This window comes from Letharia lupina (genome assembly GCF_014066315.1).
Source record: "Letharia lupina isolate WasteWater1 chromosome Unknown contig_4, whole genome shotgun sequence".
Classification (NCBI taxonomy): Eukaryota; Fungi; Ascomycota; class Lecanoromycetes; order Lecanorales; family Parmeliaceae; genus Letharia; species Letharia lupina.
In genome coordinates, this window is record NW_023502973.1 from 1,531,209 (window position 1) to 1,545,104 (window position 13,896).

Here is a 13,896-nt window from a genome sequence, read left to right on the forward strand (position 1 = left end):
ACCAAACATCGACAATGGAGGACCTAATTAACTTCGACATCATCGAAACGCACAAGGAAAACATTCAATCGCTTCCCGGAGGTCGATCTGCAAAGGCGCTCGCTGCCACATTCGCACCTACATCCTTGCGCCCATTAGGACCTACTCTAGGAGACACGAGGAATCTTAACGATGCCATTCGGGAGGAGTACGAGTTGGAGCTGATCGCAATTGCGGATTCCGACGACCCTCTAGATGTCTATGACCGATATGTGAAATGGACCCTAAGCGCCTACCCCTCCGCTCAAGCAACACCAGAATCCCAACTACGACCGTTGCTCGAGCGAGCTACCAAAGCTTTTCACTCCGCGACACACTATAAAAACGATCCACGATACCTAAAACTATGGCTGAACTATATTCGATTCTTCTCAGACGCTCCCCGAGAGACTTTCGCATACCTTGCAAGACATAATATTGGTGAAGGCCTTGCACTTTTCTACGAAGAGTTTGCAGCATGGCTGGAAGGAGCTGCAAGGTGGACACAAGCGGATGAGGTCTATAAGCTTGGTATTGAGCGAGAAGCTCGCCCCGCAGAGCGTTTGATACGCAAATTTGGAGAGTTTCAGCATCGCTTCGAGTCTCGAGTGCAGAATGCAGACGAGCCTTCGTCTCCAGCACTGCCGACGGTACGACCAGCATTAGTGGCCAAGTTGGACCCTTTCGCGGTTTCGACACCTCGATCGTCAGACCCGCAAGCTCCACGACTGCCCTCGGGAATTGGAGGGTCATCAACAGCGCGAGGAGGAAGACAGAAGCTTGCAATATTCAGCGATGCTGACGGACCGGCACCTGATGTCAACGGTCCTGTCGAAGCAGCCAAAGGGTGGGATAACATTGGAACGATAGCAGATCGTAAGAAAGAGAACGTCATGGAAGCTAGGCCTTGGACAGGAGAGACTCTGAGAGCAGGCAAAAAGACAGGTGGACTACCGAAGATGGCCATCTTCAAAGACGAGGTATGTTCTGCTCGTGAGATGTCTCCGCACATATATTTACGATCATAGGACTAATGGCTGGCAATCTGGCGTCATTTGTTATTTAGTCAAGCTCACAAGTAACGAATACCAATGAATCAAAACCGTCGAGATATGCAGACCAGCAACAGGTCACGAATGCCCGTACAGGCAAGATCGAGCGTGTCTTCGTGAATTTAGAAGCAGTATACCCTAATGATAGTGATCACAGCGAAGAGATGAGCTTCGAAGAATTGAGAGCCAAGTCGAGAGGCTGGTTGAATCGTGATTGGGCAGCTGAAAGCAAGCAAAGGATAGCAGAAGCATCTCCGGCTCGTGAAGCAGAAGATCAAGCCTCTACAGTTGCTTCCGCCGAAGAAGCGGTCGGTGTTCTGCAACCTGCTCGGACCAATCCAGACACACGCAGCAGTTCCAATACGCAGCTCGAGACTACAATCGCTGTGGACATCGGACAAGAGGGCAGGGCTGGACGTCCGAAGAAGATAAAGATTAGGGAGGTAAAGGGGGAGACACAGACGAGTATGATTGAAGACTACCACAATTCGGAATAAGGAGCTTACTTTTTGCAGTCTTGACAAATCTCGAATCGCCTACGGGACCAAAGCTGAGGCGCAAGAAATCTGCAGAACCTACCATGACTCTCCATACCAAAGCAGCCACCGAAGACATCTTGGATATCTTCAATCAGCCTCTGAGGAATGTAGATCCAATGGCGGGTCCAGAGGATAGTGCTGGTGAAAGCGACTATGACGACGACGACGACGATTACACCAGCGCAGGAGAAAGCACAGGAACTGGAAGGATCTCTGGTACTAGCGAGTTTGGGGATACTGAGACAGATGTGAAGAGTGTGGCCGCTCTCGAGGATACTAATGGTGCTGCCGCAAGTGTGAGTCCGTGGTCCGACTTCACTGCAAGCAAGCATGTTCCGAAATTGGATACGTACGAATCTGAAGAAAACGCCACGAACGGAGCAACCACGGACGGTTTCGTAGTGCTCGAAGACGCTAATCCAATTGGTGACGGAAGAGACGAAGATATAGATTTGATAACGCCAATTTCACCTGAGCCTGAGAATGGATCAATCCGACCAAGATATGTCCCTATACCACCAGAGGATTATGAGCCGCCTACCCGACCATATAGAGATCCGTCCCAGGTATCTCAGAATCGACTGCCATTCATGACACCGATCGTTGAAAAGACCGAGTCATCAATGGGTGCTCTGACGATACGAGAAGAGAAAGACTACTTCAGTTCAAAGACACCTTCGAGGCACCAGAACAAAGGGCACGCAACACCTCAAATTGACGAAGAGCTTCTCAGCAGCCCTTTTCAAGAAATCGTCAACGAAGCTCCGCCACCACGCGTTCCCAAGTTGAAGGTTGCTAGTTCGAAGACTGCCTTGGACTCGGCACAAGACGCCAAAGGACCAATAATCAGAGATGCACAATGCAATCCAGTCGACGACTCTGTCCGTAAATGTATACTGGAGAGCGTCAAACCACCACTGTCATCTTTCTCAGGATACTATGACTACAGACCCCTGAGCTGCAACAGAGCCCCAGAAGTCCGCAAATTCATCAAAGCTCTCGCAAAGGCCAAGAGCGGATCCGACAAGACTACCACCTCCATCTCCATGCCACCAACGCTTCGGTTTCCCCAAGCGTCAACGAAGACGTACACCGTAAAACGCGAGCTCGGCAAAGGCGCTTTTGCACCTGTCTACCTCGCTGAAGAAGACAGCTCCGATCCAGAAAACAGCACCCTTGTTGCAATGAAATGCGAGCACCCTCCCACATCCTGGGAATTCTACATAATGTCCCTTCTCCAGAGCCGTCTTCCTTCTTCCCACCGCGCCTCACCCTCCCTTCTCAAGCCACATTCGATGCATCTCTTCGCTGACGAAGGCTACCTCCTCGAAACCTACCTCGACCAAGGGACACTTCTCGACCTCGTCAACCTCGCCAAAACAGACCCTTCAAACTCTACAAATGGCACGCTCGAGGAAAGCGTAGCCATGTTCTTCACGGTTGAACTCCTACGCACAGTGGAAGCTATGCACAGCGTGGGCATCCTGCACGGCGACCTCAAAGCCGACAATTGCCTTGTCCGTTTGTCGAAACCCGAAGAGAAAGAAGGTTGGGACCCCACCTACCAGCCGGACGGTAGCGCAGGTTGGGCTTCAAAGGGCCTCTGCTTGATAGACTTCGGTAGGGGTATCGACATGCGCGCTTTCAAAGAAGACGTGCAGTTTGTAGCGGATTGGAAAACGGGCAAGCAAGATTGCGTCGAGATGCGTGAAATGCGGCCCTGGACGTACCAAGTTGACTACTGGGGTATTGCTGGTGTCATACACAGTCTACTATTTGGCAAGTATATCGAAGATGTGGCGGTGGATGATAAAGACGCGAATGGCGAACGAGGAGGGGGTATTGGGCAGAAGAAGAAGTACAAGCTTAGGGAAGGGCTGAAGAGGTATTGGCAGTCCGAACTTTGGGCACCTTTGTTTGAGATCTTGCTGAACCCGGCTGCGAATGTGGAGGGTGAAGTCGGAGGCAAGGTGCCTTGTACGAAGGGTCTGAGGAGGTGTAGGGAGGGGATGGAGGAGTGGTTGGCGGGTGAAGGCGGGAGGAGGAACGGAGGCCTGAAGGCTGGCTTGAGACGGATTGAGGAGAGGATTAGGGAGAAGAAGACGAAATGAAGCAGAGCATGTTAGTCCCTTGACTATGCATTGCGAATTTTTGGCATTTCCTGGAGCTCATCGGGTCGAGAGAAACTGCAGGGCGCTTTGGTTCACTTTAGATACCTATCTTACATATCCGCATGGCCTCTCTTGCGCTGCCACAATATATCCAGCAAACTCGAGTGAATACAATACGGTCTCCTTGATCATCAATTTGCTACGCTTCATCGTGAGATACCCATCATCATCCCGTCATCTAACCAATCTTCCACCCGTGAACGCCGTCGTGGTAGAATCATCAACATCTGTAGTGTTCGCGAATATGTATGTCCATGACAGGGGACCTGCCAAATCTTTGGTTTCGAATAGAAGAGCACTGCATCATAACCATAGAAATCGTATGTGAATGCGTGAAAAGTAAGTGTAGGAAGTCCAAGCGTCAGTGAGGTGCCCATCGTGTGGCCATTGTATGCACGCGGCGAAGTCATATGAAGAGGGCTCTTTCTTATCTATTCACGTCGGGTTGTGGAGTCTGCTTTTGTTTGCTTGACCCAGCGTCTCGCCAATAGAAGTAAAATGTTCGTGTCCTCCCAGACTCATTGTCGCCAAATGTCGTGATGACCCACGAGACGGGGTCGCAGGAACAAGATGGAATGGCGATCCCAAGCGCCGTATTGTTCGAATCGGAGTTCGTGGCTCAGCGGGACCAGAGCTTGGGCCTGGTGGCGTAGCATCTGGAATGCCAGCCATACCCTCTCGAGAGTGTGGAGGTGTGAAGAGGCTTTCGAGGGGATTGGGCGTGTTGACGTCGCCGAGACTGAAACCGCGACTTCGAACACGGCGATGGCGGCCTTCAGCAGGGCTTCCGAATAGATTGTCGAGCAGACTTTGCTGCATGTTGCTACCTCCTGGGCTCAACTCGTCCTCCAGTGGATAAAGAGCACGTCTTTTTTGAACTCCTGGATACGGGAACGTGTCAGAGAACCGGACCGGCGATCTGAGTGATGGCCCGAGGGTGGAGGCATCACTCGAGTGGATCCTTGAGGTACTGGGACGAATACGTTGACGAGATCGACTTGGGCCCCAGGTATGATAGCCAAACGGAGAGCCGAGCGGCGGTGGAGCGAGCATCGGTTCTTCGTTTCCGCCAACATCAATATCTATCACATCTGACGGGATTGCAGTTGGTGATGCCCAAGGTACTGGAGGCTCGTTGAACCACTCTTGCTGGGGCTGTGAACATGTCGCATCTTCGGAACCTAATTTTGCAAGTGGGCCGTGTGGCTGCATAGAAGCCGCCGTGCTGGTGGTCAAGGATAGCTGAATATCACGTGTGTTGAAGGACGATGTCTGCTTTTCGAAAGGACTGCACACTTCGGACAAACGAGACTGAGAACGAGATTGAGTGCGCGAGCTAGAGGAGAAAGGTGACGGGCTTCGACTTTGAAGTAGACGTTGGTAGTGAGGTGCGATGGTAGGTTTGGATTTGCATAGATGACGCAGTCGTCGTCTTGTCGAAGAACTCGACTTAGGCCACAATGGCGCTTTGACAGTGGCCGACCCCGTTGGAGTGTTGCTACCGCTCCGATCTGCTCTGATGGTGTCCGGAGAACCAGGCCTGCGAGCAAAGGTCGCTGCGGCCTTAAAGCGGTCATCCACATTAGGTGGACTAATCATTGAAGAAGGATTCCGTAGGCTCGTCTTCGCACCACGCCAACTTCTTTTTGCTTCTCTAGCTACGCGATGACATACTCCGAGAGGCGGAGCGGTACCGGGCAGCATCTTGAATGGCGTTACTGTGGGATCCTGGAGGTACACGTGGTAAATTGACCACAAATGCTTGTCCATTTCGGGCGTCCAGTTCACTCGAACTTGTTTAGTCGACAGACCGCTCTGGATAGAGTCGTCGTTTCTCGCAAGTGTTGCCCATTGTTTGGCTTTGCTTTTTCTGATGGAAGCAAATTTAAATGGATCCGGTGCATCGCTCTCTGGGCTCGTGCAACTGCCGTCTCCAGCAGGATATGATGTCAGACTGCCATTTGAATCATCCGAAGAGTCTGAGAGCAAGGAGCAAGTAGACATGGGACGAGTAATGCTATCGCCTAGATCCTGATGAATCGAGGCATTCCAGCCATCTGCCAAAGCCAAACGACGTTGCTGTTGTATAGGAGTGCGTGGTAGAGTCATGAATGGTCGAGTTGCGAATGGCGCAAGGTAACCCTCTGCTGGTTCGGTGGCTCGTTGCTGGACTACCGGCCTTGTTGGCTCCACCACAATGGGCGTCTCGATAGTTGGGACTGGGATATCGCTGGAGCTAATAGAATCCTTGTTGTCCTGGAAAATCGAATTCACACCGGGGCGAGACCGCCGCTTGAAGCGATAGGCATTGCTTGGTCGAGGAGACTGGGGCACGGGTATTGGTACTTCTCGCTCCGGAGTCTTGGGTTCTTCGCCCTCTGTGTAATGAAAGGTAAAATTGCGAGGGAGGGTGATGGACAATTGTGGACGTGTTCGTGGCATGATGAGTAGCTAACGGAGCAAGGAGGCAGAAGCGTATTGCCGAAAGAGTGTGAGAGCCTACGCAAGCAAATGAAACAACCCCGATGTGGGTGTCTCGCTAGCAAAAGCAGGTATGGTTTGTCGTAGACTTGGGCCCAGGAGCAGTGGAAAAGCAGACGAGCCTTGAGCTAAGTCTTGTCCGACGGGAAGCTAACCCAAGCAATGGGTTTTCATCATCGTCAACGATTGTGGTCTTAGGATGGTGTCGGGCAGGTCTCGGGCGGAGTGCTGCTGGTGTAGCTGAAAGATTGAATTATGTGACCGATCGACGTGAGTATCGGTGCTCTGTGTCGGTTTGATAGCGTTCGACCCTGACGAGAAGGAAATGCTGAGGAGTCTCAGAGCAACTATATAGTGGCTGGTCTCAGCTCTTCAACCCGTTGACCGTCTCGTAGGGAAGACTGAGCGTAGTCTCCTCGCAGATGGACTGTCTCGAGCTTGGGCACTCGATCTTTGGGGTTGGAAGCACTGTTGCGTAGCAAGATGTTCAGTTGGGAGTGCGAGATTTCCAGAGCTGAGACTGTGGTTGATAGAGGTCCCTTGGTCGGTGGGGTAAGCAGCGAGGGTGAGCGAAATGGTGTAGGGTCTTTGAGTATTGGACCTACTGCACGGACGGGACGATGAGCGATTGCAGAAGGCGTTGATGGTGGCCGGGTTGGGCCAATGGATGGTGAGACAGGATGAGATAGGTGAGAATGGGCAGTCTCAAGCGTCAAGTCACAAGTGCGTTGAAATTAGCGCGTCAAGGAAAGTACAGTTTTAGCTGACTGCTAAGAGAGGTACGCGTCAAATGCTTACTCTACCTTAAGTAGGGTAAAAATTCGGTTGCATCCCGCCCCTGCAAATCTACTTTACGGCCTTCACCATTATCATTGAAAAGAAGGATACCAGTACTGTCCGGACTACCTACCTAGGTACCTAGTACATAATGTACTTTAGGTACTGTACCTACATTCTGCCTCTACGACGCAGCTGATTCGCGAACAATTGGACCACCCTTTTAGCGTGAAATGTCTTACTTCACGGTCTGTCAGAAAGCTGGAAACCGGACTTGCCTATGCAGAAGCATTTGATCCCGTGTAGTATTCCATGATCTTAACGACCAACAGCGACCTCCGTACTGCAGGCGGGATAGTGCAAGCGAAACGCTCCTTTGCTGCAGGAAGAATCACTATTCGTGAATCATTTGCGGTTCTTGACACGAAACCGACGCGGACGCGCCTTATAAACGCGCTTTTCCGACTACCGATCTTCTGGTTCAGGCCAGTATCTTACAACCATGTGCGTGGATACCTGTCTTTGAGAGGTTGCCCTGGATTTCAGGCCGCTGTGAGGAATTGGCATCGACCTGCATTATTACTTCTCTGCTCGGGATTTCAAAAGGCTCCCAATGCGAGGGATACTTTGCAAGCGCTATCTTTCGTTTATGTCACCGCTGTCCAACCTGAGCTACGATACCATTGGCTGCCCTTCCATGCTGGATTTACTCTTGTGAAGCACTTCCAATTGATAAGCCTTGGGCACTGTTCGACGACGCCATGTGGCCGCTTCGTACAATTATCTGGATGAACCAAGCTGTTTGGATAGATCACACGGGCATCGTCCGTCGACCTTCTTCCATTTACGCAAACCTTGTGCTCTGTTTCTGCAGAAGGGGGAGAACGAAAGGAAATGGTGTTGGTCAATGTCTGGAAAATACCCCTCTTATAATTCAGTTTTTAACTACATTCATAGTCAGCAGCACGGTCCCACTCATTTTCTTCCATACCATCTTCGACTCTCTTGCTCTTGTCTCCTGCCATCTCGCTGCTCACAAGTGCAGCAATCAGTCCCAAAGCCACCTCTCTGCCCCTTCCGATATCCTCCTCTTCCAGCCCACTTGGAACGTGTAGAAACATACACGGTCGCTGTCCCCCGTGCTCCCTCCGCCAATACTCAAACATACAGGCATAATACGTGAAGTCACAAAGGTAATGCCCAGCATTATTGGAGGGCCGAAGATCCTCATTCACGAGGCTTGATTTCCACCGCCTCCACACATCTTCAGTGTCAAAACTGGTGTGTAGTCTCTCTGGTGCTTTGTACTCTATCCGCCAAAACGTGTCTCCCTCCAAGGTCTTGCCATCAACGTCTTTCTTGTTGTAACCATCTCTATGGGCGAGGGTCTCCAGCGTATAAAAGTTCCGGCCTGGCGCCAGACCGATGTTGAGAACGATGTCATGTTTAGGCTTCAAGCCATTCTTAGGGAAGAGGAGCTCTGGAATGATCTCTCGGACATGAGCGTAACTAACGATGATCGGCTCCGGATGAATGTGAAGGATGATCAGAGGGAGGCCGGGTATCTTTTGTTCGGTGGGCAAGCTCCTTGCGATTTGGTAGGCTGGATTGGTGGTGTTCTCTCCAAAGGGCTGAGGTAGGCAGGTTAGCCAAGCTCCATGACTTGAGAACTTCTTTGATGGACAGCGCACACCGAAGCCTGTTACCAGAACATTGATCTCCTCCTTGCTGTTTTCAATTCCAGCCGCAGGCGCCAGAGAGCCCATGACATTCCAGGCGCGCTGCCACAAAAACGGAGGGTTTCAAAGGTACGAATCCCAACCTTTTGGCACCTGGATTCTCTATTTTCCTTCACCAAGATGCTGTTTGAGATGATTCTATATATACAGACAGCTAATATACTCGGCTTGATACCCTGTAGCTCGTGAAAAGGTGAAAAGAATTCAGTCGTCAAGACTGTCACGTTTTCTGACAGCTTGAGGTATATTTGTGGTTGCTAGATGGTCATGCTAAAAGCGGGGACTTTGATGACCCCGCAGTAGCTCTGGTTGCTTATGCCGTTACAACCATCAACCAAAAGCTTGGTTTGGCCATGAACCAAGAACCGAAGTTAAATTTGTTGCCATTCGACGTGAAACAACATTGATTGGGTGAAGTCCGAGGCTGTCTCGTGCAAGAAGAGCTCTAGACGGCCATAAATCCAAACCAGACCCTCAGACGATGATCTGTTCGAAATAACTACTACCAGCCTCACCAGACCTACTCGTGCTCACTCTGAAGCTCGCAGAGCCCTGACAAACGAACGGACTCACGATTGCCCCTTGCATGCCATCTTGCAGTGCCACGATCCCAAGCTGGTTGTCAGTTTCTGGGCCTCAATCCAGGAGCTATTCGGGTTGAAAGGCTCACTACGTTCCAGAAATGAAGCTGGAGCAAGATGATGACGAGAATTCGTAGGGCCGTCTGCGATCCGGTTCCAATCATGTTGTAAGGGGTCATGCGACGGAAAAGATCAGCTTTGTTGACCGTGGCCGCCGTCTTGGGGCTTCTTACATCTTGAGAAGTACTCTCATCTTAGCAGTCAATTTGCATGTCCGGTCAATTTGCATGTCCGAGAATCGAGGTAATACGCATTGTTTTCTGGCCTGAGGGAAAAGAGACGCCAAGATATGCAGTTACTGAGGATGGAAGGAGGCCCAAACCAGTGTGTCATTGATAACACAAGAGATAATCCGGCTTGAACAATATAAAATCTACATCTGCACAATTGACATGTCCCAAAGGGACACCATCCAAAGTCAGCTGACGCACACCTTACGCGAAACGATAACCAAGGTCAACCAGCGTCTCCTCTTTCCGATCCAATCACCCTTGTTAGAATGAATTTCTGGGTAAAGTCTCTGGGAAACGCAGAGGAAGTGAGCGAAAATTTTGAACGACTGAAAAGAAAAAGTCGACTTTTTCCTGGTGTTCAGAAACAAACGAAAGTTGAAAGTTGAAACCGATGCCTGGCACGGACGAAAATAAAATGGTGGCAAACTCCGTCCATTCTCAGCCTTACCCGTAAGCCCCTGAAGATCTTCATTCCAACTGCTCTTTGTTCGCTTCAATTTCTTTGTTCATTGTATCATCAACTGTCCTCCCCTTTTGCTTCTGCTTTTTCGATTTCTCAGATCAACAGAGTACAGGTACTCTTGACCATTGTAAACACGTTTACACACCGCCTCTGACTCCTCCTTTGTGTACGTCTTTCGCCAGGATGCCACTCCTTCTGCCTCGCGATGGCGACCCCAACTTTCACTCTTTCTCTACCGTCTACGAACACGGCCAGGTAAAATCAGGCTGGGCCTTTTGCATGTCAAAAGCCTACTGCAAGTATGCAAGACCTTCCTTCCCCCTTCTTCTGTCCTCCACCGTAACGAATCTCTACTGACATTCGAAAGATGGCCTGCCATCGCCGGCATAGTCATCGGTATCATTGTCTTTGCCCTCGCTGCCTACTGCTGCTTCCGCTGCTGCTGTCGCGGCGGCCGCCGCTCACGTCGCAACCGTGCTGGCACAGCTTCCATGTTCAACCCAGCTCCTTACATGGGCTATCAGCCCGCCAACAATCCCAACAACGCCCCGCCACCTTATGGTGAACCTCCGCGCTTTGCGCAGTTCGATGTCGGAGGTCGTGGCAAAGCAGTGAACGAAGACAGTCTACCTGCAATGCCGAGTTGGGAAAATGCACAGAAGAAGCATGTCGAAGAAGATGATGTAGAGATGTCACGTCTGGAAATACCACAAGAAAAGAACCCCATGCTAGCGCCTGGAGCCAATGCTTCAGCCGCGGACTTGTCAAATCCAAGATTTGGCTACTCCGAGGCAGATTCACCTCTTGTTGGCCCTTACGGAGCGCATCACGCACAAGGACAACCACCCGCAGGCTACACAGGCCCAGACTTTGGACATGATGCCGGTCATTATACTGGTCCTGATTTTACTTCGGGGATCGGTCAGGGGCAGCAGACTTCTTATTCCGCCTATACCCCAAGCGAGAGCACAAGATATGAACCGAATGGGATGAATGAGCCTCTGGAGCTGGATACAACCTACAGTAACACGCTGCCACCGCCGAGCTCGACTGCGCAGCACACGGGATTTCCACCACAACATGCACCTAGTGTCCTGCAGGCAGGACGGAGGCCAGGAGCGAGTTCGAATGATCCATGGAGGGACGTTTGAGGACTTATTCTCAGGTTTCCCCTATATCTTCCATCTGATTGCTGCGGAGGAGAGGTTTCCCTGACATGTACACTACTAAATTTCACGAGCTCATGGAGTTTCAATGCAGAACATGGGTTGCCACAGTGCACAGTCCATTTTATCCGCTTATCAATCTATTAAGAATACAAGTCCCAGCAATGACAACCTCTCAATAGGTAAGTCTGTAGAAGCAAAATTGCCTGAGGGCCCAGTCAAGCAGCCCTTTCGCCCACCCACAGGAAAGTTTTCCTGCGATTCACCTGGCATTAATAAGAATTTGGTGGGAACGGCTCGATCCTTTCGCGATTTCTACATTCTATCTTCATTGTTGTACTGTGTTTGTCGTTGAAAGAAGCGGTGGTGGATGAAGATGATTTAGGTGCTGGCTGGCTCCTCTGGTCGAGTGGTGGCGACAGAGAGCGAAGGTTGAAGGAGCGGCATAAATGGGTGGGAGACTGGGTCGTCGTGATATGTTGATGACGGAAGTCGAGGGATTCGAGGGTGTTTGCTTTTGCTGAGAGTCGGTTTCTCCCTTTCCCATGCAACTTTGCTGCCAGTACGCAGACTGTGATCACAGGTTTTCGGTATCAAGATCGAGTTTCCTGCTCTATATACGCAAACTGTGTCTTCACATCAAGCACGGTCGAAGATGGACCGCAAGAATCTTAAGGCAACGCTGGGGGGTACCTAGCTTTCCTCTAATGAGAAATCAAACTTCTTGAATGCATCCTTGAACCTCTCCGCGTCCTTCTTCTCCTCAGCATCACTTTGCGTGCAGTCCTTCCAATGCATGCGCGCTTCCAAGCCCAATAGCTTCGCCATCACCCTCCTGCCAAACTGCAAATCAAAGCGAAATTCCGCTGATAGTGGCAGCACAAGTTCCTTCTCTTCTCCCTTCTTCTCCTCTCCATCCCCATCGTTGGCACCCCCACCGTTAAGAGTGGACTCTGCACCCTCCTCAAGACGCCAGATCCATACACGGAAATAGTCACCCCTCTCCGCTGTGCCGTCTCCTATCGCTTTTGTCTTCAGAGTGGGATACTTTTCGTTCTCGGCCTCAACTTTGAAAGCTGCTTCCACAAGACCCTTCTTTATCAGATCGGCGGGTACGGGCAGGAACTGCCAGTGGATGTGAATGCCTTCTGCGCGGCTAACTTCCCAAGTCACTGCACCCAAAACGCCTTTGCTGGTGGAAAGGAGAAGGGAATGCAAAGCGTTGCGGTAGCGTTGCATTTCTTTGTATGTTGAGATCTTTGTTTCAGGTGGCGTGATACTTGACAATGTGGGAGAATGTGACAGAGGGATTATAAGCATGTGGGCAGGAAAATTGAGGGTGGGATAGGTAGTAGGGGTGCTGAGAGGTCCTTTTGCAGTGGTGATGTAGGCATCTTCTGCGATAGAGGCGATGAGGTGAGTTGCAAGATTGGGGTTTGAGAGACAGAAGAAGCATTCCTGAGGTCCCGGTGGTGGAGCTTTGTGACGAGCTCGCTTGTTTGGGTGGTGGTGATTCTGGTGGCCGTTGTCATGATTGAAGCGTGAGTAAGCCTGGATTTGATCTGGGAGACGTTGACGCTTCCTTGAGGTGTCGGTGAAGGGAGTTGCTGTTGTACCCGAAGGCATTGTGAGGGGTGGTGCGGCGTTCGGATCTATGGTGAAAGCATATAGCCACTTTTGCTTCGCAGGGTTGTCGTAGGCGGCGAGACTGATGAAGCGAGTTATAGATGAAGTGTCAGGCTGATCCTCTTTTGTTATGTGGAAGAACGGTTCACGCTCGTAGAACATGGAGTCGGAGGTGCTGAAGTGGTAGCGAGGTTTCAGGGCTGAACAGAGCTCGGCGATACACTGCTCCGCCTTCGCTAATGATAATGACTCCTCTGCACCTTCTGGGAGTTCGATGTTGGATCTTGAATGGACTGATGTTGGCCAGTTACTCGTGACAAGTATATCTGCGGTGTTTGCGCCATGAAGCGCTTTGGCGTCGCCCTCAGCGTAGAAGGGCAAGTGCTTGTCTTTTGACAAACCAGTGGTTATTTCTGGGTCCAAGGACCCTCCGAGATTCACTATTCGTATTCCTTCAGAAGTCTTCGTGGTCGCACGTTTGCCTAAAAAGTAAAGATTCGGACAAATTTCGTCATCTGATCTTTCGAGTTTGTCCACTATTTGCTGAGGTAGCGGATGTTTTCCAAGCGTAAAATATGTCGGCAAGGGGATGGTGATTCTACCATTTAGAAGAGACGTGAGATTATCTCCACCTTCCGAGGATCCTTCAGTATGCTCGGGGAAAAGATCTCCTACGACTATAGCAAGTGAGAAGGCGTTCTTTGCATGTAGCTTCGATATCTTCCCGAAAACTTCTGTGAACCGTCCGTGCACAGAGCCCGTAACGATGCTAAACAGCTATCAGTTTGCATCACCATAGTATGCATACTAGTAATACAAAGACTTCATTTCGTAAATCACTACGCATGTGCAAATGGAAGAATACATGGACATCTCGATTGAAAAACTTGTGGAATTAATCTTTTTCCTCAGGGAAAAAGTAACAGAGAGTTTACAATGTACTTACATTTTGGAGGTCATAATTGGTCTACTAGGTTTCAATTTGAAAGC

The 13,896-nt window shown here is 50.5% G+C and overlaps 5 protein-coding genes across 5 annotated transcripts; 2 read left to right on the forward strand and 3 right to left on the reverse strand.

Moving 5' to 3' along the window:
• Window positions 1–14: 14 nt before the first annotated feature.
• HO133_008018 (uncharacterized protein) lies at window positions 15–3,720 on the forward strand (the record flags this gene model as incomplete). Its single annotated transcript, XM_037298886.1, has 3 exons — window positions 15–998; window positions 1,085–1,535; window positions 1,586–3,720. 3 exons carry the CDS (start codon window positions 15–17, stop codon window positions 3,718–3,720), a joined length of 3,570 nt encoding a protein of 1,189 aa, XP_037156222.1.
• Window positions 3,721–4,215: 495 nt separating this feature from the next.
• On the reverse strand, window positions 4,216–6,222 carry HO133_008019 (uncharacterized protein; the record flags this gene model as incomplete). The annotated part of the gene is made up of 1 exon (XM_037298887.1): window positions 4,216–6,222. The coding sequence occupies one exon, from the start codon at window positions 6,220–6,222 to the stop codon at window positions 4,216–4,218; it is 2,007 nt and encodes a 668-aa protein (XP_037156223.1).
• A 1,757-nt stretch (window positions 6,223–7,979) lies between these two features.
• On the reverse strand, window positions 7,980–8,804 carry HO133_008020 (uncharacterized protein; the record flags this gene model as incomplete). The annotated part of the gene is made up of 1 exon (XM_037298888.1): window positions 7,980–8,804. One exon carries the CDS (start codon window positions 8,802–8,804, stop codon window positions 7,980–7,982), a length of 825 nt encoding a protein of 274 aa, XP_037156224.1.
• Window positions 8,805–10,066: 1,262 nt separating this feature from the next.
• Window positions 10,067–11,265, forward strand: HO133_008021 (uncharacterized protein; the record flags this gene model as incomplete). The annotated part of the gene is made up of 3 exons (XM_037298889.1): window positions 10,067–10,101; window positions 10,297–10,413; window positions 10,482–11,265. The coding sequence occupies 3 exons, from the start codon at window positions 10,067–10,069 to the stop codon at window positions 11,263–11,265; spliced, it is 936 nt and encodes a 311-aa protein (XP_037156225.1).
• A 708-nt stretch (window positions 11,266–11,973) lies between these two features.
• On the reverse strand, window positions 11,974–13,866 carry HO133_008022 (uncharacterized protein; the record flags this gene model as incomplete). The annotated part of the gene is made up of 2 exons (XM_037298890.1): window positions 11,974–13,675; window positions 13,853–13,866. 2 exons carry the CDS (start codon window positions 13,864–13,866, stop codon window positions 11,974–11,976), a joined length of 1,716 nt encoding a protein of 571 aa, XP_037156226.1.
• Window positions 13,867–13,896: the final 30 nt, after the last annotated feature.